The following is a 25,500-nucleotide window of genomic DNA, read 5'->3' as shown; positions in this document are numbered from 1 at the left end:
ACACAACCCCTGTGTACTATATGAACTACAACACTATTGTGTAAGGTCGATACACAACCCAAATTGTGTAAATTTTACACAGTGAGGATGCATGCTACAATATGAAAATAGATTAGAATACTACTACTAGACATGAAACAATAAGCATGAAAAGACAATTGATTTTTGTGAATGCTCCTAATATTTTCTAACAGACAATAGTTTGGCTACTTATCTTCTCTGCTAGACATTTCCAGTAAACATAACTCATCAACCAGTATTAATCATCGTGGCAATGAAAAACTTTGTTGTCCTAGTAGTCAAGATGGTGGTGGGGGGGGGGGGGAGGGGGTTGTTACACGAAGAATATTGTTTATTGAAGTCAAAATGAAAAGTTAAGATCGACCTAAATTATTGTATGCTGCTGGTTTCTCTTCTCAGTTTTATCTAATATTCTCAAAATCCATTTCAAATTGTTATCAAATAAATTGGCAGAAAAAAACACCTTTGGACCTTATGTTATTTTGTTAATTTATGCCTGTATTAAAAAAAGAAAAGTCTCCGAAATTTTAATTCCTAATGAAAGTTATAACGTTAATTGAAGTTACACACCGCCTACCATGAAAATTTAAGATACAACTTAAATTCTTCGTGAAACACCCCAACACACATTGACATTTAACTGGACTCGTACAGGGCAGAAATTATTAAGACACAATGCATTCATAGGGTGATTACGGAATGAGAATGCGTGCGTGAATGTATATCTTGAGTGCTTGTTCCCGAGATACTGGCGAATACCTGTACCACTCGGCACCACTGCTCGGCACCCGTCTGGCTAGCTGGCCGCTCGTGGTGTTGATTGGTTGAAAGTTCCGTAATTCTGAGTACATTAATGTACACACTTTCTATTGCTTTCTATCGTTCCGTGGTGGCGCCCTCGCTCAGCTAAAAAAGGTCGTCAAGCATAACAGGCCGAGAAATAATTATAAATCCTACACCGCTCGGAGTTTCGTCTATGAAATAAGCGTAAATGGATAAGGAATTTATTTGAAAGAGTGAAATGAACCAGGGGGTAACCCTCCACTCGACGTCCTCTGCTCCCTCTGGATTCCAAAGGCAGGTATAAATTTATAAACTTTTAACGTTAGGCTAAAGCGAATCAGTCGCCACTCAGTCCCACATACTGTAATCCATGCTGTTAAATTCCCGAATTCTCGATCTATGTGAACGTAACTAGTATAGAACTCTAACGCTAGGTGCCTTGCCCTTGGTTGTATATAACACATAGATCCATCATATGAGTGAGTATCCCGTGCAGTGCAGGCAGACTGTGCTTTAACTATATACTGCCCAGTCGCTGTAAAAACGTGACAGTGCTGGACGTACCTGGATGTAACCCCGTCGCGGGGCGCTGTAACATGGTATGGTAGCCCTACTACATATCGACCACCCTTATTGAAACCGACCGCGTATAATTCGCGCACTGAACACTTAGTACGCACTTCTCTGCGCGCAAAGCACATAAAAATGGATTGGCTTTGAATGTAGATTAGGATGGTGTGGGAAAACGCGATAATTCACTGTTCATTAATGGTTTTAATCAAGGACAAAATTTCGAATGAATATTTTCACCGAATCGTAATGACAGCACCATGTAATGTCTATGGAAGTTTCTAAAAGGCTTCTAAAAAGCTTCGTACAACACGGTGTTCAATACAACTCGGTTTACGTGCATTGTCAATGCAAAATCAGCGGTCGATCCTAAAAACGCGATTTACCGCGGGGAGCTGAAACGAGGCCACGCAAGTTCCTCGGCGATATTTTTGCACTGAAACTTCAAATCGAAAAGGGAACAACAATAGAGCTGGATTTTCTCAATCACGTAGGTCAAGTTTTTTACGTGAATTTCAGTGTTAAATATTCTTATCAAGCAAATAAACATTAGGCGGTCGATTAGTAGTAGGTCCAACCCTACGTATTTGTCCGTATGGGGTCGCTGCTGCGGTTAACCTGGATGGTGCATGGTGCACTGCACTGCTGCGTGCTGGTAAGCGAACACAAAGCGAACATGCTGATTGCGTTGAGTTTTTATAAATTTACTTAGGCCTACGTTAATTAACATCTTTTTTGTCACCTCAAACTTGGACTTCATGTCTATGACTATGTTATTGATATTGACGTACACAATTTACAACTTACCGAAAAACAAAAATGAAGATTATAATATGCTGCGGGAGTGCACATGATCGCACGCTGCATAGATCTATACTATAGACAATCGTCATTTTCCGTCAATAGATTCTATACAACTTTACAATTTGTATTACTGTAAATTAAATGCCAATATAATATTATGGGTTATGAGTATTGATAACATGGACTAGACATGAAGTCTAATTAATGGAGATTATCTCTAGTGAGTTTGAGGAGACAAAAATGATGTCAAGTATCAAAACTCAACGCGATCGACCTCGGCATGTTCGCTTTGTTGTTGTGCACCATCCTGGTAACAGCCCTGTCGCGTTACAGCGACGGCATGGGCTGTGTATAGTTCACTCATTAACTGTGCTTATATCACAAGCTGCAAAGTAAAAAAGGCCACAACACTTAGAAACTCCAGACCGTAGTACCAGTGATTGAGTGTCATTGCAATGGATGGAGTGACGTGAGTCGTGCAACGTGAGCGCACCGTTCATACTAACTGGAGCGGTTTGCAGCTGCAGTTTGCTGCAAAAATCTCTCTCGTGTTGTTCATGTACAACCGTTACACTGGAGCGGTAGTAGTAGTTTCTAATTTTCAGAGCGGCAACTGCAGGCAGTGGTTCAAAGCGTGAATTCTCCATGATCTGTCTACAGGCATATTTCAGCGAGGTGCTTGGACTATGGAGTGGTATTCTGAAATCCTATATACTTTGACTTAGGACCTAAGTCAGGATTTTTTCCTTGGTGGTATTCTGAAAAATCTTCCTAACTTTCTTCCTAAGTGTCTTCCTAACTTTTTTCCTAAACTTAGGAAGAAACTATAAGGAAGATATGCTACTGAGGATGAGATATGCCAATTTCTGACTTGGGAAGAAGTTGGTTTCCTAGAATGCACTAAGAAAGAATTTTAGGAAGATATGTAGGAAAACCCTACCCCTGTCCTAAGTACGTTGTTAAGATATAGTAAGCTGCAAAACACAGTGATAGGCACTTGTCATTCATTGCACGCAACATGTACATGATTGTACTTTGATGTGCGAAATGGGCATGAGAAAGGGGACATGCTGCACACACATGTATTTATTTTTGTAAAACCCTACATCATAATAATATATGATTGTCATTAGTTGGTTTTGATGTATACAGCATTTTGTAATGGCTTAAGAAAGGATGTGGGCGGGGATAAAGATGGACTAATTTGCATTAGGAAGTTCCTGGGAAGAAATTTTAGAATACCAGTTCTGTCCTCCCTAGGCACTCCCTAAGTTTCTGACTTAGGAAGAAACTTAAAAGATTTTCAGAATAACACCCTATGTGTCTTCCTAAACACTAACAGATGAAGTGAAGCATGTGGACATTGTTTGTTATAATTTTTGTATATTCTTACTTTTTTAATCTATCTTACATGGAACAAAAAATAAAATTACAAAATCTTTCTAGACTTTTACTTGCTTTCATGTATCAACTCATGTTAGAACCCCATACTCGCCAACACTACGCTATGTTGACAAAGACGTCACAGATGCCTAGGTAGTAGGAGGCTGTGAAACTTCTGTTTTAGGCCAGTTTCACTGCATTTCCCACAATCACTTCAGGGCCGGTGGAGCGCTTTCAAAAGTGGGGGGGGGGGGGGGGGGGAGGGGGGCCACTTTCGGGTTTCATGAGCTAACAAGCAAAAAAGTTCACATAACGTGCATGTGTCTAGGTAATGTGTGATACTAATTAGTATGACTATGTGCTTTATGAATGATGGCATCAGTGTACTGCTGTACTTGTATAGGGTTTGATTCCTTGTGTGACATATTGATTAATGGCTTGAAAAAGACAGCTGTTCCGGGGCAAAAATTGCTGAAGTGAATAAATCAGTTTTTACCCGTGATTTCTTAATGACGCAAATATAGTGTAATAAATCATATTGATAATATGTTTCAGGAGAAATTTCCCTCTACTCTTACTTGGCCTTTTTCATATAATTTCCCCAATTAAATCTCCCATTAGTCTTTAAGAAAGACATTTGGTCTAGTAGAATGTACACTTTGTGTTTTACTGTTTGTCTACAGACAGACTACAACTGACCTCTTTTCACCATCTTGGTCTCATTCATTTTTCTCCATTCTTCTTACACTGTATGCCAACACGCTTTGCAGCCTACTTCCAGCAGGAAGACATGGAATCCAGTTGCAAGTATGTCACACAGCTGGGCCGCCGAGTTGACTACAAAACGGGCCCCATCGTCTGGGGGGGGGGGGGGGGTGGGGGGAGCCTGGTACTACGGCCATCATGCCTTCTAAAAACTCATACACCAGGGTACAACCTTACTCCTTTCTATAACAGATCAAGTCTTGAGATCATTTTGATGCTGAAATCATCAAATTGTTACCATGAAATTAGCCCTGCTGAATTTCAATGCATATTTCATATTGGTGAAAGAATTCTTGGAACTGTCCAAATTCATTGAAACTGCACAGAATCAGAAATAAGTGTGCATGTTTTTGCCTATTTTGAAAGGAAATTTGAATAGTGAATACTTCTAAAATATGTTGCCAGTCTAAGAAACATATATATCAATTTAGAGACTATTGAATTTCTGGAACAGAAACATATGATTATATATGGACAAGAGAGGGCTCAAGCAAAAGAAAAAATTGTGCTATGCCTAATATGAAACACTAATAAAATGATACAGCCAAAATACAGAAACGTAGTTCTTGGATTTGATGGATAAGGAAATCCACATTACTCAGAATTCCTGGATTGTTCTGAACATCATGATTTGCCCTCAAGTATGAATGCATCATAACTCATCAAAATATAGCAGTAAGTACATGGGAGAGGCTGCTCAAGTACAGGTAATCATGAGCTGTTTATAAAGGTTGACTGTAACAGATGCTAAATTTAAGTGAAAGCGCTTTGTAGATGTGTATGCACTTAGCATGTGCTAAGCATAGTCACTTCTCAATTATACAAGATTCTTGAGAGGACTGTGTGTAAAAATAACTTGATTTTTTTTTTTTTCATTGTGAATGCATAGCAACTCATGATATTAATACATAGATTATGTGCGTCTGAATCTCTAACTGCAACAAGCTTTTTATTATTTGATGTAAGCCAAAGGCAATTGCTGTATACAAGTGGGGAAGAAGTTGCTGACTTCTCTGCAATCTTTTCCCCCTTCCCAGGTGCCGGTCTGATTCCGGCCGACTTCATCGCCCCTGTCAAGACCCATAATCCCATCCAGGAAGGGCTGCACTATGAGGTAAAGAGAAAATGAGCTCCATTTTGCAACCATTCTCAAAATGCATGTTCAAGTAAGAGTCTGATGGAGCAAGTCCTTATAACTCCATGGTTGTGAATCCACAACTTTGTGCCTGCAGTGAGAGTTGTGGCATGTGCAACCTTCGCATGTGGAGTTAAGTAGAGGGGCGAAGTTTTCATTTCAAGTTGAAGGACTTGATAGATGCCCTTTTGAAAGAGGATTTGTCAGTCTGCCATATGAAACACTACGACCCTACCTGGCTTTTTCCCTTTCCTGTCATCACACTTTCTGCTAATCTTCTATCTCCACTTCTGTTTAAGAGAAAGCCGTAACCCCATATTTTGATACGGAAGTTCTGTAAAAGTGGATATTTTTGTGTGAGTAATTTTTTGCGTTCGGCCAGGTAAGATGGATTTCGTGTGTTTTTAATTCCACAGAATCAAGACATTAACTACTGGAACATATGGCATGCAAAATCATTTGCGTGCTTTTTCTTTTTGCGCTAGCGTCTGGTTGCGCGAAGTGCACGAAAATTTCTACTTTTACAGTAGGCAGAAGATGTCTGAATTCCGTAATCTTATCCTCTTTTGTTTCACACATAACACACAACCTAAATTCATATAGTGGTAAGGTTGATAAATTTGATATTCTTTATAAGATGAAGCTCATTAACACAATTACAATCTAATCTAACCTGAAAAAATATAAGTTGGGTTTTTTTGTATGTGAAATGTTAATTTGCATCCTTTTTTTCTCGAGCAAAATGCCAATGACATTGTTCCATTTAATTTCAAAAACAGCAAGAACAGTATGGAACATGTGATGAATACTGAATATAACAATTAAAATACTAGTATGCAGCACCAAACCACAGCAATGTAGTCTCCAGGACTTGATGGCATTTCCGTCAAAGTTAAATCCTTCATGCTGCTCCTTCTTCTGCTGATTGATTGATTGATTGACTGATTGATTGATTGATGTAGAACAATTATGAAAAAAAATGTGTGTGTAGATACGCAATGTTTTAACAATTATGAAAAAAAAATGTATGTAGATATGTAATGTTTAACAATAATGAAAACAATTCTAGCGTAAACATGATAATTACGTACCTTCATATCAAAATGCAAGTAGGAAGGCAATTGTTTAAAAAAAAATTATGAATTGATAATTATGATTGTCAGTATGCACATGCATATCGACACACCGACACATACACATCATACACACGTAAAGATAAACCCATACACTCCGCTCACACACCCATTCAAACATTTGTGAACACTCACACAAACACACACACACACATGAAACAAAAACAATAACAAAAAATGTAACACTGTACAGTTACACAGCAATTATTCCACACCTTAACACAAACACAATCTCTCAAGTCATCACTTTTGCACATAATTTTATCAACCTATTATGATGTCGTTCTCTGCAGATTCTCCTGGCCAACTTCCTGGCCCAGACCGAGGCCCTGATGCTGGGGAAGAGTCCAGAAGAGGCGAGGGCGGAGCTGGAGAAGGCTGGCATGGGGGCGAACAAGATGGAGCTAATTCTCCTTCACAAGGTTGGTATTGGTTCATTTTGCTCATTCACATGACCCATAGGGCCTACTATACCAATTACTCTTGTTTATTGATCTATATATTCCTATTTTGTCAGGAAAATAAACTTCTTCTGACCCTCAATTCTTCTATGTATGTGAACACTTAATAATACCATAGTGTAGGAGACGAATAGGAATTCCTAGATGTGCAATATTTTCTCCCACTCATTCCCATTTCTGGGATTGTAGGATTGGTAGATATATGATGCTCTTCTTTATCATTCATGGAATGATTTACACTGATGTTGTTAGAAAGGATTGTTGCATTCTCATTTGGTAAACATGGTAGCTGTAGAATTGTATAGAGTTATAGATCTTTATTATTATAGAAAGCATGTCATCAGCAATTAGTTTCTTAAGTATATCTTCAATTCAAATAGATGATAACTGCTGGTTTAAAAGATTATTTTCATTTTGGCACAACCTACATGTTCTATATTGGAAGCACATTTGTTAAGTTCACGATAAGAATTTGATTGTACCCTTGTGAGCTTACGCCTACACCTAGAGATTTACCCGCCATATGAACCTCTTCCAAAATACATGTGTTTTAGATTTAAAAAAAAAAAAAAAAATGCCCTTTTAACTCATTTGGTCCTCTGCCTTTGTCAAGACTCGCCTGAACTGACTTCCCAGCAACATCCATGTCAGTAGAGGAGATTACCAGATCCTTCATGTATATATTGTAAATAAGACTGAAGGAGATGCCATTTAAATCATAGTACCCCTGGTATCTCATAAATATCTTGAAGGTTATGGAACAGGTTGGAAAACATCATAGATAATTAATAAGTGTGAATTTAGTTTCCCTTTCTGAAAAGACGGATACGGCTCCGTGTTTTCGGATGTTCTGATGATCGAGGTGGCGTTAAACAAATGAAATCTTTTCTAGTTCAGAAATGCATTGTTGATTGTGTTTTTAGTCAGCGGGCCAGTTCAGGGTCTTAGTACGCAGGTTTTGTGATGGCGTGTCTTTTATCACACCTTCTTGTTTGATGAGATGGGTCAAAGGTCAGAGGGTAAACTGCTCTGGTGTACATGTAGTTGCCACTCTTCTTTCATGTCTCTGCAGTGGTTTTTTTTTTTTCACACAAATGTGTTTTGTTCCCAGACAGTTGGGCAGATTGCCAGCAAAAAAGAAGAGGAAAAAGTGCAGTTTAACAAAACAAAGCATTACAGTCTATCTGTATAAACACTTTTAGTTTCAGCAGATACAGTGTAACCCACTCCTTGTTATTCCTTGAAACACTTACTACATGTATGATGTGAATAATGAAATGAGAACCCAGCTTGCCATGTCTACAAGCCTACATGCCAGCTATATATGCTATGATTGTACAGTTTACAGATATAAACTAAGTTTGATGGTAGAGTCTAAACACTGTACACCAGGAAGCAACTGAATGAAAAAAAAAAACATTTTAAAACGGCTCCATCACCAACATTCATCTGTGCATCACATAAATGTTGCCAATCGCTCCAGCACATTTTATCTGAGTGACTGCGGTAGTGTAAGACTTGCAAACTTTTCTCGGCCCTTAATAGCAAGGCGTGCATCATTCATTTTAAGTGTTGTTTGAGGTAAAGTCAACCAGAATACAATTTGAACATTCATAGTTAGTCTTATCACTATTTTTACCTCCGCTATAAGTACCTATGGGTGGAAATCACTGATATCTCTATGGAAGAACAAGATCAGTGGTGGAAATGAGCTGCATACTTGGCGGAGGTCTGCGCTCTCAGAGTGCTTTTCTAGTTGTTATTCTTCTTATTCTTTTTCTTCTTCTTCTTCATCTTCTTCTCCTTCTTCTTCATCTTCTTCTTCTTCTTATTATTATTATTACTACTACTACTACTACTACTACTACTACTACTACTACTACTACTACTACTACTACTACTACTACTACTACTACTTCTACTACTTCTACTACTTGTACTACTTGTACTACTACTGTAGATGATAATAATAATAACAATGATGATCTTATGAACATCAGTTATTATTAGCATTATCATCATTAACACTGTTCTTCTTCTAGTTGTGTTATAACTGCTACCAACACCAGCTTATTGAATTCCTCATTCTTGCAGCAGTCAGCATCATCAACATGCAATCTGCGATGGTCCCCCAGGATATCCCAACCACAACAACACCGACGAGGTCTTCCCGCTCCAGGAACTATGTGTGCCCCCACTGCAACGGGCAGTTCCCTGTGAGTAGACGTGCACCTCGCTACAGGTTGCGCTCATTGTTTACTGTTGTGTATTGTGGTGATTTCACAATTACAGGAGAGCATTCCGAACACTCCTTGTTTATCATACCAGCTTTGGTTGTTGTTTTTGTTGTTCTTGTCTTAGTTGAAGGATCCCATAATGTATATTTGGCGTGTAGAACCTGAAATATTATCATGATGTGATGTAGATCTGCAAAATGCTCACTTTTACTGGTAGTACAGTACTCTCCGCGTAATCGTGTATCGCTTAAACGGGTACTCCGTTTAATTGGGTAGTAATGTCAAAATCAGTTCCAGTGCACATTAAAATTACCTGATAAACGGGTTGCCACTCCGCATAAATGGGTGAATAATTTTCTTCTAATCTAATTTCTACCCACATTTTATCACAGATATAACACTTTAAGAAATCATGAGTGTCAAATTTTCCACGGCTAATGGCATTCTGTGCTTAATTTGCAAAGAAGACCGATCATTTGGGAATGATAAAACATGAAAACACATGTACCAGTACCGACTTGCCACACGCAAACGAACATTATATGCAGCTGGCACTCACAATTGCATAGGCAGATAGGAGTTGAACACACTTGCTCCGCAACAACATTCACAATACGAGAAGTTTGCAACGAAAATCAGGCCATGCACCATGCAGCTCCATAATTTTGCTTTTCCCCAGTCACTTCTCGAAAAGTTAGTAACCCGACGTTCTACTTGGTAGGTGACTAGTGCACGCAAAGAGACATGTTCATTTCAGAAAACGCCTGCCTCTTAGCTAGGAGTCCATAGTCAAACGACAATTTTTTTTGAAGACATATTTGTCCATAAAAAGAGTGTGTATTATTGCTCGTGACTGAGCAAGTGTAAGGTATGTATAACGTGCCGTGCAAGCACGCTCGTTTAGCATACAGTGTAGGAGTTTGGTGCAGTGTACAATGCATGTACATACACATTGGCCCGAATTCACGAAGGTGGTACAAATGAAACCATGGTTTAAACCATGGACAAAAACCATGGAGCGCCAAGTGTCGTATGGAATATTTCGTTACGAAATCAGTCATTTCGTCAATGAAATGATTATTTTGTGACGACATGACAACATTTTGTAACTAAATGAACATTTCGTCCACGAAATGATAATTTCGTTAACGAAACGGTCATTTTGTCGACGAAATCACCAATTTCGTAACGAAATATTCCGTGCGACACTTGGCGCTCCATGGTTTTTGTCCATGGTTTCATTTGTACCGCCTTCGTGAATTCGGGCCATTGTGTCTGTCAAATGTGAATGAGACGTGTTCTTCTGTTAATCGGGTACTCCGCTTAATCTGGTAAGAAACGCTCTGTCAGAGCCTACCCGATTATGCGGAGAGTACTGTATAAGGTTATTGCTACACCTATAGCCATAAAGTCACTAGCTAGAAGCAAAACTGTTTTAGATTTTATCTCGTGGCGTCTTTTTGTTCCATTTTAGTATTTTTGGATACCTCGGTGGCCTGAAAGTTACTAATGATGGTGTCACAAACCTTTGTGTAATGTGATTGCGGACAACCCTGCAAACATATTACATTGATTTGATCATGTGCAACTTAATTGGCTCAGAATGGCGTGGAGGGTGTTGGTCACTTATCATGATCAAATTATGGTTCACTATAACATCATGCCCTGAAAGGGCACGTAGAAACTTATGCTGTGTATATAGATGATTGCTTTTTGTCTTCTTCTCCTTCTCTTTCTCATTCAATGTAACTTTTACATGACAAAAGTAACACTTATTATGTAAATACATCACTGTAGCTTATTTGTATAAAGACAGTATGTGCATGTATGTATGTGTCTAGGTACATACACGTAGGTATGTCAAGCTGATCTGGCGAGACTATATAGTATCGGGAGGTTTTTTATCGTCTCCTCCCCTTCCATTCTTATCTCTCTCTCTCTCTCTCTCTAACCATTATTCCACGAGCATCATGTTGGACCCTCTTGTGTTTCTTCATTGTAATGTTATTTGTTATCGGTTGCCAAACAGTCAAGCATTGTGCTTATTCTTGGCAATCGTTCTGTATACAAATTATTGAGATGTTACTCATGTAATTATATTACAGATGAAATGTATAATTGATGAAAAGGATGATAATTGTTGAAAGTATGCTACCGTTATTTTGTACTTTGTTAATGAAATTACAGAAAGTTTATGTATTTGAAAAAAAATGGCGTACAGAGAATAAATCAAATCAAATCAAATCCAAATAAAAAAAAAATTGCCTCTTTTGAACAAAATTTAATCAAAAGTAGGTCAGGAATCTTCTGTTTTGATATGACAAATCTCTGATTTCCTGTGGTTACTGTGATTCTTATCATCCCTTTTGAAATAGAGAAGATCAAAGACAAAGAGACCCAATGTGACATTTTATGTTTCATTTTGGATTGTGGGGGGCAGCAGTGTTCAAGAAATAGATAACAGTATTCTTCGCACATGTTGCTCATTAAAGTGAGATATATTGGGTTATTACAATTTGGGCAGTAGACATTTTGTAGATAAGTAAAAACTGAACACTCTTTTTCTGTCATTCTTACTTCAACAGTTGAGCCCTGAGCACCAGGCCCCAAGTATGCCCATATGCCCTTACTGCGGAAAGGTGTAAGTTAACCAGTGATAAGTATACTGTTACTCTCTGTAACTATGTAAGAAAGAGTTAACAACCTTTTGAAGGTGCAAACTTTCATTGGGGATGAAAAGCAAACACTCAAAGAAATAGAAAGGGAGAGTTGATGGTTGCTTGTTGAAGTTTACTCATCCCAAGAATCCAAATCAAAAGGAAGCACATAGGTATTCTTTTTTTTTTTCAAATTCAAGTTAACCCGTTGAGGACAAGTCCCTAGTGTACTTAGGGAAAGCGTCAATGGGAAATGGGTGTTGTAGTAAAATCAAACTGTCGATCCTCAACAGGTTAATGCCCCCATTTATATGCAACATATTGGACCCAGGAGCATGCCTGAAACCCTTTGATTAATTCCCCTCTGAGTCGAGATCTGTTCATACTGAGAATCACTTGTTGCTGAGACCACAGGCAAAGTAGATATCTGTGTTCGCTAACCCCTGTCACCCCATTCAGGTGCCTGGTTTTGTGTAGAACAAAAGATTATGTGAGCCCATTAGTGCATGCTCTTTTCATACCTCACATCTGATCAATATTCCATTGTTCTGTGGCACATGTAGTTTACCTTTGAAGGGAGATACATGTACCGCTTAACTGCCTTCACACAGGTGGATTACCAACCCGTCCATTCTCTGTCCATGGGCAACAAGAATCTTGTTTGGGGGCATTTAAGGCACTCAGAGAATTGTGGAAGGAAGGGGTTAATCTTTATCAGGCTGTGCTAGCTGTGTGATGAATGGAACAAAAACAGGATGTAAACCACTGGAGCAACAACAGTGAAGGGATTAAGAGATTAAGCTGAAACTGAGCATTCTCTATCCACACATTCTGTAGATGGTTACTGCTAACTTTCAAAGCAGTAACATTTATTCTTTCCAAAGTTAATAGGGTTGCAAGTGTAAAGCATGGACAGGGTTTTTAAGAAATGAAAAGGGGACTCTATAAGACACACCTATATCACACTATTCTACCAAAAAGTGTTTGAGAAAAACAGCTGAAAATACAATTTCCTATTCATTTTATGATCCCAAGCTTTAGTATATTGAAGAAAAAGACTCGCTCTTTTGGAAAATATAAAAAAACTCAAGATTGGCTTTAAATGTTGAATACCATTAATATAGAATTTAGAGCACTTCAGGAGTGCTCCTGAACCGTCCATCTCACGTGGCAACTCAAACTTGTGAAGATGAATCAGTGCAAATAAGAGTCACTGGGAGTCTCAAGTTTTCATAATCATGTTAAAAATTGTATAGAAATATCATATGCAGAGTGTCTATAATGTGTGGAGTACGTGATAGCTTTCAGTAAATCTTTGTTCACTAGACCAGAGAAGGCGTGTCATTCTTTTCCGGGAAAAAAATGTCACAGTAGAATTCGAGATTAGCCAGGAATCTGACCTTTTATAGCTTGGGTAATTTATTTCATTGACTGTTCTCACCAAGCTGAGCCACATGCTTTAAGAGTGATTTATCCCAATGAATTGTGATGCAAATATTATTGTCTTCTAACAAAATTGGCATCTCTGAATGTATGTCCCTGTGTATTTTGTATTGGAGAAAGATTACATGACATGAAAGTGGTTTGATTCATTCAACCAGCACAAAATCAGAAAGAAATATACAAAACATGGCACTTTAAGAGAGAAACAGAAACTATAATCATAAAACAATGTGTTGCTAATTTAAGAATTGGTCAGATATTTAGCAATAAAGTTTTTACAAACAATTTTGCATTTGAAAGAAGCATTTATATATGGCAAACAAAGGGATAGAATGAAAGAGAATTCTTTATTGTACTTTATGAAGAACTGACAATAAAAAGTAAAGGTTACGATGCAAAGAAACAGCATTAAAGGGGATTGCTAGTAACTGATCAGTGGGAATACTTGGGCATGATTTTTCCAATCCTTGTGGGATTCATTTAAGAGTACCTTATATATCTATTGTGTGAAAATAATTTGCTTTCTAGGATGATCTCATATTCAAGTAATGTGCAGTTTAATGTTTCCAGGTAAGCATGCCTGTGCAGTGACAGGGCGATCACGAAACATTAAACAGCACATTACTTGAATATGAGACCATCCTGAAGCAAATAATTTTCACACAACAATAGATATATAATGTACTCTTAAGTGAATCCCACAAGGATTGGAACATCATCCCCAAGCATTCCCACTGATTCCCACTGTTCAGTTAGTAGTCATCCCCTTTAAACCAGAGATATTTTTTTCTTTTTCTCTGACTCTTTTGGCTGTTTATGACATACAATAACTGATTGAAACTGTGATATGAAGCAACAAGTCTCTTACCCCTATCTTGACTTGACATTTCACGCCATGATTCAGCAATGCCCAAAGATTTTGCCACATTGTTTCATGACTTTTTTCATTTAAGTCTACCGTTCTGAAGAACACTTTACATATGCATGTCAACCCCAAAACAGCTGAAATTCATGATATTGCGTGCAAATCAATTATGCAAGCTAAGTTTCATGTTTTGTTTTGTTTTTTGTTAAATTTGTATAAATTAGATTATTTCAACTTTTAATCATTGAAATCGATCATTTCTAATGTAGATGAGCTTCAAAAAGTGCTTGCAACAGAAACAAATTTTGGCAAAAAAAAAACAATGAAAAAGAAGGCAAAAAACAAGCAAACGATGAAATACATAAAACAAAAATCGACCCCCCCCCCAAAAAAAAAAAAAAAAAAGATTTTGATTGTGCTATTTTGGTTCATGAAAATTGTGTCTTTCTGACACACAAAAAAATGAGCAATCCTTCAGTCTTTATAATGAACTTGCAGGTGAAAATATGATTTCATGCATAAATTTTCGTAATTTAAGAAAATAGAAAATCAATATTTTCTATTGTATGACCATATAATTTTGTAGTTGACATCTGGCTCTATGTTCGGGCAAAATTTTGTGGCTATCGCGTCATCGGCGGCCGAGATGGGGGTGGGGGGGGGGGGGGAGGAGTAAAAGTCCAGTTAGAATAGGGTTAAACACTCTACTGTATTCCAACCACTCCCTTTTCATAGCTGTGTGGTCTTCATCAGCTCGAGCTTGAAGAATAGCCCACTTATGGGGATCAGAGAAATAAGCCCTAAGTCAGCTGAAATGTGCAATCGCGTCTTCACCAGCTCAAGCTTCAGCACTGTCAGGTTTATATGCTTGATGCTGGTGCATGCGCACTTAAACAAACAGTACCGGTGCGAACACACTCCGACCCGACTTACTACATTCCTGCGTGGTGCGTAATGCATGCGGCGCTGATGTTTAAGCTCGAGCTGATGAAGACGCGTTAGGATTAGCACGTGCCCTATTTTGCAGATTAGCTGGCTATCCTGCAAATAAGTCGAAGATTTCGGTGGTATATTTTCCGATCGGAATTGAACGCTATTCCGATGGGGAACTATCCTTTGCTGCAAAATGTAGAGAATATGTAATTAAACAGTGAAATAGCAGTGATGCATGTCACTGGCTGAAGCTCATTGTCTTTATGTGGTTGTGGGTGGGAGGTAAATGTTTTCTGTAACAATGTGAACTCAGTCCTGAACTTTACGAAGAATAAAAGATATGCTATGTGATATACAAGTACATGTACAGTACAGACAGTTGTGGGAAAGAAAAAGAATAATATGAGCAAGAGCAAGTTTTGGTTTCAGTGCTTTGGCCTTTGAGTGACCAACATTGTAGTGAATTCTCCATCAAAACTGAAATATCCTATTCATTTAGTTAACTTTTGTTAGTTTACAATACAATACAATCAGATCATTTATAAAGTGCCCTTACACAGTCAATGACTGGTTTCACAGTACTTCACAACAAAATTTAGTCACAGATTAGCATTAAAAAGGAAAGTCTTAAGATTCTTCTTGAAGACATCAAGGGATGGGGAAATGCGGACGAACCGAGGTAGATCATTCCACAATCGCAGTGCAGCGCCGTCACAAAAGCAAATTGTCCCCCGCTCTATACTGTTGGTTTTGGGTACATGGAGTAAGGTGCTATCTGCACCAGGTCTAGCCCGACCAGCGTCAGACAGTCGAAGCCTCACCATCAAAGTGGGAAACCACAACACATCTACCAAACTTATATCAATTTATACATTGCTTACAGACATTTGTATGTTACTCATGTAAAGTGCATGCTTATATTACAGAAGGTACATAAGTCCATAGAGAGCCCTCATGATAATCCATTGACTGTCAGGATTCATCGTTGCAGAATTCAAAATGGCGCATTGACCACTCAGCAAATTATGCATGCGCATGCGTGGCTGGAAGGGCAGCGATCTATATTGCATGCATGTGATCTTTGGTAGCAGCATGGTCGACAGCTTGATGTTTAAAAGTGCACTCAGATCGCGTGAACTGCCGATTATCAGAAGTGCAGTTTGCACATGCTGCATACATCATAATTTTCATTAAGTTGTAAAATGTGTATGTCAATATTGATAGCATAGATATAAAGTCTCATTAATGAAGATTTACATTAGATGAGTTTGAGGTGACAAAAAATGATCTAAAGTATCAAAACTCAAAGCGATTACAATGCGATTGCTGAGCTCTCTTTGTGTTGTGGGTCGTGACGGTACAGCCTTGTCACTATTTATACAGCGACTGGGCTGTGTATAGATATACACCAGGGGCCCGTTTTATAAAACTTGTCATCAGTGACAAGTTGTCATAGATGTGACAAGCTACTGAAATCCTTGCATCTGATTGGCTGAGAGCAAATATGTCGTAGAAATGTGGCAGTTGTCACTGATGACAAGTTTTATGAAATGGGCCCCAGGTCGAGCAGAACAGTATGGAATGATTACAGATCTGAGATAAGTAGGCCGGAGCTTTCCCTTGGAGACCACTTTTACACAATAGGATTGTCAAGATCTTGAAAACAATGAGCTGTGCGACTGGTAGCCAATCAGCAAAGGGGTGACACGATCATGCCTACGGCAGTACAGTTATGAAGATGAGTTTTGCCGCACGATTCTGTATCCTCTGAGGGTGCTGGCGACCTGCTAGGAATTGATGCCATAAAGCAGCGAGTTGGCGTAATCCAGTCTGGATGCAAAGATGGTTCTGAGGGCATCCTCACATGCTTTCTTGTCAATAAATGGTCTAATGCGAGCTATGTTTGACAGATGGTAATGCAGTCCATGACAGAGATCCAAAACATGCTTGTCCATCTTAAAGTGCAGAGTCAAACTATATACATTGTAGACTTGTTGCTGACAGCTTAGCTCTGATATCATAGAAATGTCTGAGATCGTAAGCATGACATTCTCCAAACAATAACGGGATTGTGGACTAAAAATTACCCAGAACTCTGTCTTGTCACAGTTGAGCTTCAGCATATTGTCTTCCATCCACCTCTGCAGATGTTCAATGCAAGAGGTTTGAGCTTTTTTAGGAGATGGGTATAATGCATTTTTAGCAATGGGACAAGAAGAAGCATATTAAACACTGATAACTGAAGAATTTTGTGCTTATTTGGGGTTTTAATTATAAAATAAATGAGATTTTTGTGCAGAGAGACTCTTTAACCACAGCACATGTATACACTCCCGCTACACATCATAAGATGGTAAAATGGTCTATCTTCTAGAAAGACCACAAACACTATGTAAACTGGTCTAACTCGAAGATAGACCATTTTACCATCTGACAGCGATGATTTAAAAAATCTCAGTTAAGAAGGTAATATGGTTTATGTAAAAGATAGCTTGTTTTACCTCCAAACGATATTACAGACAATGGGCTAACTCAAAGATAGACTGTTTTACCATACAAAGAAAATATAAAGGAAATTCAACAAAAATTCACTCTTCTAGAATTATGAAAGAGCAATGGACCAACCGCTTTCAGAAAGCAGTGGGAATAATTGCTACCCTTAACATATGTCAATATCAAGTTGATGGAATTTGTAATTTTCATGAAAAATGGATTCTTGCAGAATATTCTTTATATTTTCTTGGTATTGTTGTCCACTCATACGTCATAACCTCTAGTAGTCTCCTCATCCAGCGGTTCCAACATCAAAACTTTAAAAATTCATAACTTTTGCATTGATTGTCCGATTTTCCTCAAACTTTCACTGATGTGTTCTACTAATGCTGCTGCTTTCACTCAATCCACATTGCTCTTGGGGTTTACCTTCCCTTTAAGCCAAGCTGGGTCTTAAGACCAGTCGTACGACCGGACACCGCACACTATACGACCCGACTGTAAAGCGTGCGCAGTGCGCACTGTGTGCGCTTGCATTTTACTGCATTGTAAATGGCTGAAAGCCTACGTCCAGTCATAGAAATTCAACATGTCAAATCTCTACGACTGGCGCTAAGACCCAGTCGTACGACTAGAAAATGGCAAGACTGTGACGTCACACTTCTAGTCTTAAGGTCTTAAGACCGGTGAATCGGGGCAAAATCGTGTAGTGTGCGGCGGGCTTTAGGATCTGCAAAAACATACAGCATCACATCATCCGCGTATGTCTGGACATGCACACCAGCATACTGCTCATGATTAATAGTATACTTTGTTTTATGAAATCTTTGAAATGTAAAGGAGGTCTTTTGTTTCTCCTACTTCGGTGAAGAACAGGCGGTTGAGCATTTGTATGCTCTGGGGTTGTGTTTACACTCATGTCTAGTCTTGTGATTTTTTCGCTTGATTCTTTTGTTGTGTTTGCGGGTGGTGCGGGATCTAACTGTGAGGGGATCGCGATATCAACATTTGTATGAAACTCTTCTTGCATTGATTTAAGATGTCAGTGGCTTCTCCGTATAAGTGGACTCCACTTTCTGTTTCAATGATGTACAACTGTATGATCTAATTGACTCGCTCGACTCCTCCCTTTTTGCTATACTGTGTGTTTCTTCCTTGGGTGGATCTTGACAATGTTGCCTATCTGTAGGGACTAAAAATCTTTAGCGTTGCGATTGTAGTATCTCGCCTGTCGTTACTGGTTTGCGCGCTTCTGCTCTACAATGTCAGTGATGACTCACTCGTGGCTCAATTGCAGCAGCTATTCGCAGCTATCGGGACATTTTTATTTGCTCTGTGACCCAGGAACCGTTGAGCTGGTGAGCTATTCATGCTTGCTGTGGGAGTATTTCTCCACACAAGCAGGCTGAGATAGAAATTACCATGATCTCGCTTCGATCTTTTGATGAGTCATTTTTTTCCAGCCCACTGGAGGTGCAGGAAGACTAAGGGATCGCCTGCGGCATCTGTCCGTCCGTCCGTCCGTCCGTCGTCCGTACTTGGTCCGTCCGTCTGTCCGTCGTCCTTCCGTCCAGCGATGGTCTGCCAGCGTCCTTAACGCTACAAAAACTTGAATAACTCTCTACTGAGGACATCAATCTTAATCAAACTTGGAGGGAAGAATGGTTATACAAAGTTTCACATTTTACCAAACATGAATGTCACCTCAAGGTCAAATGTCACAGGGAAGGGTCAATGAACTTTAGTGCCCAATTTACGGTGCGTTTCGATTATATGGCTCATAACTTTTGATACCTATGTCTGTTTGTGACCAAACTTGGATGGTAGATGTCCCTTGGGGAGTTGTAGGTCACTACAAGGTCAAAGGTCACAGACAGGGGTCAACAAACTTTAAGGGCCCAATGTTATGTTTTTATGGTACGTTTCAATTATGACTCATAACTCTTGATTCCTACGTCTATGACTAAACTTGGATGGTAGATGTTCCTTGGGGATTTGAAGGTCATCACAAGGTCAAAACTCACAGACAGGGGTCTATATAGGGCCCAATGTTAAGTTTTTTATGGCATGTTTCGATTATGGCTCATAACTTTTGATACATATATGTCCGTTTGTGACCAAACTTGGCTGGTAACTGTCCCTTGGGGAGTTGAAGGTCATCACAAGGTCAAAGGTCATAGGCGGGGTCAATGAACTTCCGGGAGTTGGTAAAACATTAGTTTCTTCTATGTGAATGGGTGAGACACATTTTGGCACTTGCCTTGTGAGATCTTTACAGCTGCATCCACAGCCTTACCGGTACTCTGTGGATACTCGGGGGAGCTAGTTGTTATCTTGAAACCATACTCTTTTGGGAACTCTGTGACCTCTCGAACTGGAATTGTACAGCAGTCCGTTGTCACTCTGTACACAGTCAGGGATACCAGCCCCATGGATTTTGGAACATAGCTTGTAAGACTCTTGGTCCAACTCACACTGCAAAAACCTTCTTTGCAGTCTGCCTCAAAAGACCTTCACATTGATATGCACAGTGTTGCATGATATGCATGCAACACAGAGGTGTAGAGCTCAAGCTGGCGCCAAGTGGAATTTTGTCTTTGGGAAGTACTGTTGTAAAAAGTTTAGATTCTCATAATTTCTGTTCCTGCTCAAGATGCCTGAAATGGGTAGGCCCTAATAATAATGATATGGACTGGCTGCTTTCCGGGGATACAACATTAATGCCCTAGCTCCCATCACTAGAATCGTATCGCATGCCCTTGTTTTTGACTCCGGCAATATGATTTTATTTCAGACAATAAACGTTGTATCCTCTTCAAGGCTAGTCCATATTATATATTATTGTATCAATTTTATATTTCATTTTCAATCAATTCTATATTCTTTACCAGATCTGTACGAGATGAACCCAGCTTAAAAGCCCCAATACGTTGCCTTTCACACGCTGTAGTGGGCATCATCTTTCTGGTCGTTGGCATTGGAGTCACCGTAAGTTTGGCATTGTGGTTGTGCAGTTTAAATGCTGTATGTGCAGCTCCTTCTTGTGCATGTACGTGATTTATTCCCTCCTTAAAGGGACTGCAGGCTACAGTTCTGGGTGAGGTGAGGATTTAGCTGTTAATGTTTTGTGAGATATTCAGTAACCACTCTATGAGATGTCAAAGAGCATGCAATTCAAAGGGATATCAAAAGTTTTTTTGATGAAAATCGCTTTTGAAATGGCTGAGATACCCAAAAACTAATGTGAAACAAAGAGATCCTAATAATAGGCATGGCCAGTCACCTTTTATTATTGTTACTTTTTTTGATATCTCGGCCATTTGAAAACCGGTTTTCATCAAGAAAATGTTGAATCCTTCTTAGAATTACATGCTCTTTCATATTCATAAGAGGTTTCTCATTATCTAACTTAGGAATGTTATGAACCTGAATCCCCACCTCGACCAGTACTGTACAGTCCCTTTAAAGATGTAAATGCACAAGGCAAGCCTTTGCACGAACTAGCCAAACAAAATTTATATCTTTTTGTGAATGACTCTTCATTGAAAGGGTGAGTTGATTTCATAGGGCCTTTAATAGCTGAATTGAAGCTGAAGAGAGAGTAGTTTACAGAAATGTGCAACTTGTCAATTTCAGGCTCTAAAAGATTTGCAAAGATTGTTTATTATTCAGGGGGGAAAGCAGTGAATCATGTTATTCTTTATAATAAGCCATGTAATTATGGAGCTTTAAGTTTAGATGAGGATTTTTTGTATAATAATGAAATTTCCTGTAATTTGTAATTGACAAACACCTGCGATGATCTTCCTAGATCGTTAACGGGCTGTTAACGATCGCCCCAACACTGATGTGCAGGCATGCTAACCTGGAAACATTGAACTGCTCATTACTTGAATATGAGACCATTCTGAAGCAAATAATTTTCACACAGCAACAGATATATAATGTACTCTCAAATGAATCCCACAAGGACTGGAAAAATCCCCCCCCCCCCCCAGCATTCCCACTGATCAGTTACTAGCCATTCCCTTTAATCCTCAGCTTTGTCTGTGTTTGAATGCAAAATAGTGTTACTGATTGTACATTAGTTTCTGGCACTTACATTTATATGTCTTTTATCATTTAGGTTGGAACACAGTACATGGGAAGTATCTCTGTTATCTGGATAGGTAAGTTTTGGGTTTGGCCCTGCTGTACAAAAAGACTGAAAAAGACTTACTGCAGTATAGACTTGAAGGTAAAGCATATTTCCATTACCCCTGCAGAATTGTCAAATTTCACTCCAAAATGTACATACATATGTGTAAGAATTGTGTGGAATAATGCTGTAATAACAAGATATTAGTTGGGTAAGGACGAAAATGCGAAATATCAACCAAAAAGGTTCAACGGAGTTGGATTCTCAGACCATACTTGATCGAGGTCAGGCTAACTCGGACTCGGGGACAACTCGGCCTCGCTTACCTCTGGATTGCACAGTGTTGTACTATTAGAGCGCTTCGCATTGTGGCTGGTTGCAGTTATGGTTCGAGTTAATACATGTGCACCCGCGCATTCAAAACGAACATGCGCCTCTCTGTAATGTACATGTATGGTGATCACGAACTGTCTGAAATTGTCTGAAATAGGGCCAGAGGGACTGTACAGTACTAGTTGAGGTGAGGATTCAGCTTGTAATGTTTTGCGAGATATTTAGAAACCACTCTATGAAATGTTAAACAGCATACAATTCTAAGGGGGAACCAAAAGTTTATTTGATGAAAATCAGTTTCAAAATGACTGAGATATCTAAAAACAAGGAAAAACAGAGTGATCCTAATAAAAGTTGTGGCCTGACAATTTTATTAGGATTGCTTTTTTTTTCATATATATCTGAGCCATTTCAGGACCAATTTTCATCAAATAAATGTGAAATCCTTCTTGAAATTATTACATGCTCTTTCATATTTCTTAAGAGGTTTCTCCTCATCTCACCAAAAAATGTTATAAACCTTAATCCTCACTTCGATCAGTACTGTACAGTACGTATCTTTAAGTCTGTATGTCTATGATTGTGTCTGCATTTGTCAATGTCACATAGGAGTGTGTCTATGTGTGTATAGCTGTGACTGTGTGAGTCTGTATCTATAAAATACTGTATGCCTGATCTGGGACTCTCTATGTCAGTGATTGTCTGTGTCGTCGCATCTCAGTCTGTGTGTATTTGTGTGTGTATCTGTGAATCTGTCTTGAGCAGTTTAAAATCAGTGCCAGTTCTGTTCTTGATTTTTTAGTCTTGATATACTAGTAAGAAACTGCAGAATATAAAATATCGTTGTTCTCTCTGTTTCATTAATCTAGGTGCCTTCATCGTGGCTTTTATGAATATTGTGGCATCATGCTACTACTGCTGTGTGTGCTGTACTGAGCAGTAAGAAGGTCAGCTCAGTCGAGAATGTAATTTTAATTTGTAATTTCTAATTTGTAGGGACGACAAGTGGTTAAGTGAAAACTGCAAAAAGAATATCAAACATTATGAGACTTCCTAAATTACATTAACCCGATTTGAGCGAGTCCTCTTTATGTGCCTGTGATCTTTAGTGAATGAAAATGAGTACCAGGTAATGTTATGGTGACTTACTCGGAACATATTGATAATAAAAACAATGAAAGCATCACATTGGTCTTTGACAAGTGTTTACAAATAGCGTAGTACCTGAAGTTTAAGCCGCTCTAGCTCAAGTAAGGCGTAATATGATCCTTGCAGCCAGTCTCGAGTTTGTGCAAGAAAATTGTGTTTTTGTCAGAATGTACATACCATACCATGTGCTGTAGCCTGTGTGGTAAGTTGTATTTAAGTTGCTGTACAGGATGTTATTCATGCATTGAACTGTGCAAGACAAGAATAGGATTTTAGATTAGAATCATTCAACGTGCTGCATATGTGTCATTTCACTCAAATCCATTTGTATATTGGGTTATAATCCTTTGCTGTAGTGCATTATATGTATATAATCATTTGTAATCAAGAGATTTTAGGGTAGGCTCCAGAGTCACTCTGATCTTAGGAGAATAAACAGTTCACAAAATCTTGATCTAGACTTTGCTACTATACATATCCTGCTACAGTAGCAAGATTATAGAAGATTGCATGGATATGTAATCAATTATACTTTCATGTACAACAATATCTGCTTCTGTTCATTGTTCTAACCAGTTTCTTTGATGTAACACTCATGACAACTTTCACATGTTCCTGTAAAATGTTGATTGTAAAATGAGCTGTATCTTGAGTCGTATAAAGATATGTAGGTGACTCAGAATCTAAATTATGCCACTCATAGTGATGGTGTAGTATTGTTATCATTTACTTTGTGTGCACTTCTGTACTGTAGCTACAAGCATTTATACAGATATCTTTAAAGAAAAAAAGTATAGATATTAACAAAGCAGGTACAGATACATATTATGAAAAAAATAAGGCAGAGTAAGTACAGCAGTGTGTCATGTATGTGCCATGCATACATGCATAGCAGTTTTCTTAATTGTCAATTCCACAGCTACTAGAGGTACATTGTGTACTTAAGCCATTTATTCCAAGATGATTAAACTCTTTCTTTTTTAATCAAAAGCAATATCATTACAGAATTTTATGTTTTATAAGTGGTCACAATTAGATTGATGTGACTGTATGTGTCATTAAATGTCTTGTTTAGAAAATAATTGTCTGTACTCATATTATTGTGTATCCATGTGTCTTAGTAGTTATGTATTAAAGCCAAAACATAGTGCTGGTATGCCTGCAAAAATTGTCAAAGTTCGTTCCCAAATGTACATGTATGCCTGAGAAATCTGTGCAATAATGCTGTAATAACAAGATATTTGCTGGGTAACGACGAAAATGCGAAATATTAACCAAAAATGTTTGCATCTCAAAACTTACCTGATCGGGGCCAGGCTAACTTGGACTCTAGGACAACTTGACCTCTCTTTGATGGCAGGGCCAAGTTGTGTTTCTTGATTGTACAGGGTTTTACTATGGGAGCGCTTCATGTTCAACTGTTTCTGGCTTGTCGCAGTTATGGGCCGTGTTGATACAACGCGCGCATCAAAAACCTCTTTGGCGCGCCTACAAAATGAACATGTGCCTATTTATATTCAGTTAAGCATCGACTTTGGTATAGAATATGGCGATCATGAACTGTGTATAAATTGCCTGAAATAGGGCCGCGTTGTCTCTGTGACCGAGTTAACCCAGATCCTTCTGGGATAAAAGTCGGTTTAGTGACTTTTACTTTTGATCTCAAAATACTCTGAAACAACTCATCATCCAGGCAAATCGCGTCAGCCGGGTAAGTTTCTTGGTACAATGTAGCTTCCCTCGGAATATTGCAAGCAAATATGAAATGGCGCAAGACTGGTTCTCAAGCCCTTACCAGAACTATGTTTTTACTTTATCATAACATTTCCATTTATTAGCTCACCTGAGCCGAAGGCTCAAGTGAGCTAATAAATAAAAAAGCTAATTAATAAAATAGCCTCCTGAGCCGAAGGCTGGGGTGAGCTATTAGTTGTGATCGCTCTTCATCTGGCGTCGTTGTGCGTCTTGCGTCGGTCATGCATCGTGTGTAAACTTTTTACCTTTTCATCTTCTTCTTGAGAACCGCATGACCAATTTTCACCAAACTTGGCAGGTAGCATCCCTAGGGGGATATGGATCTGAGTTTCTTGAAATGGGCATCATACCCCACCTGGGGGACCCCCAAGGGGGCCCAAACCCCCTAAAATTAAGAAATCTTTAAAAAATCTTCTTCTCCAGAACCAGAAGTGTTAGAGCT

General features: G+C 38.8%; 2 protein-coding genes across 2 annotated transcripts; both read left to right on the top strand.

Annotated features, from left to right (window-relative positions):
* Positions 1-941: 941 nt before the first annotated feature.
* LOC140232914 (glucose-6-phosphate isomerase-like) lies at positions 942-7,683 on the top strand. Its single transcript, XM_072313026.1, has 5 exons — positions 942-1,102; positions 4,332-4,368; positions 5,364-5,440; positions 6,888-7,016; positions 7,669-7,683. Exons 1-5 carry the CDS (start codon positions 1,043-1,045, stop codon positions 7,681-7,683), a joined length of 318 nt encoding a protein of 105 aa, XP_072169127.1. The 5' UTR covers positions 942-1,042.
* A 1,474-nt stretch (positions 7,684-9,157) lies between these two features.
* Positions 9,158-24,324, top strand: LOC140233182 (type II phosphatidylinositol 4,5-bisphosphate 4-phosphatase-like). The gene is made up of 5 exons (XM_072313298.1): positions 9,158-9,271; positions 11,878-11,933; positions 20,575-20,671; positions 21,810-21,852; positions 23,024-24,324. The coding sequence occupies exons 1-5, from the start codon at positions 9,167-9,169 to the stop codon at positions 23,095-23,097; spliced, it is 375 nt and encodes a 124-aa protein (XP_072169399.1). The 5' UTR covers positions 9,158-9,166; the 3' UTR covers positions 23,098-24,324.
* The last annotated feature ends 1,176 nt before the right edge of the window (positions 24,325-25,500 follow it).

This window comes from Diadema setosum, chromosome 9 (assembly GCF_964275005.1).
Source record: "Diadema setosum chromosome 9, eeDiaSeto1, whole genome shotgun sequence".
Taxonomy (NCBI): domain Eukaryota; kingdom Metazoa; phylum Echinodermata; class Echinoidea; order Diadematoida; family Diadematidae; genus Diadema; species Diadema setosum.
This window is presented reverse-complemented; position numbering and strand designations above follow the sequence as displayed.

Bases quoted from the DNA above. Each gene is read 5' to 3' on its own strand.
- LOC140232914 (XM_072313026.1), top strand. From the start codon at position 1,043: ATGAACCAGGGGGTAACCCTCCACTCGACGTCCTCTGCTCCCTCTGGA. The intron at 4,369-5,363 runs GTATGTCACACA...CCCCCTTCCCAG, and splicing joins GACATGGAATCCAGTTGCAA to GTGCCGGTCTGATTCCGGCC. The intron at 5,441-6,887 runs GTAAAGAGAAAA...CGTTCTCTGCAG, and splicing joins AGGAAGGGCTGCACTATGAG to ATTCTCCTGGCCAACTTCCT.
- LOC140233182 (XM_072313298.1), top strand. From the start codon at position 9,167: ATGCAATCTGCGATGGTCCCCCAGGATATCCCAACCACAACAACACCG. The intron at 11,934-20,574 runs GTAAGTTAACCA...ATTCTTTACCAG, and splicing joins TGCCCTTACTGCGGAAAGGT to ATCTGTACGAGATGAACCCA. The intron at 21,853-23,023 runs GTAAGTTTTGGG...TCATTAATCTAG, and splicing joins TATCTCTGTTATCTGGATAG to GTGCCTTCATCGTGGCTTTT.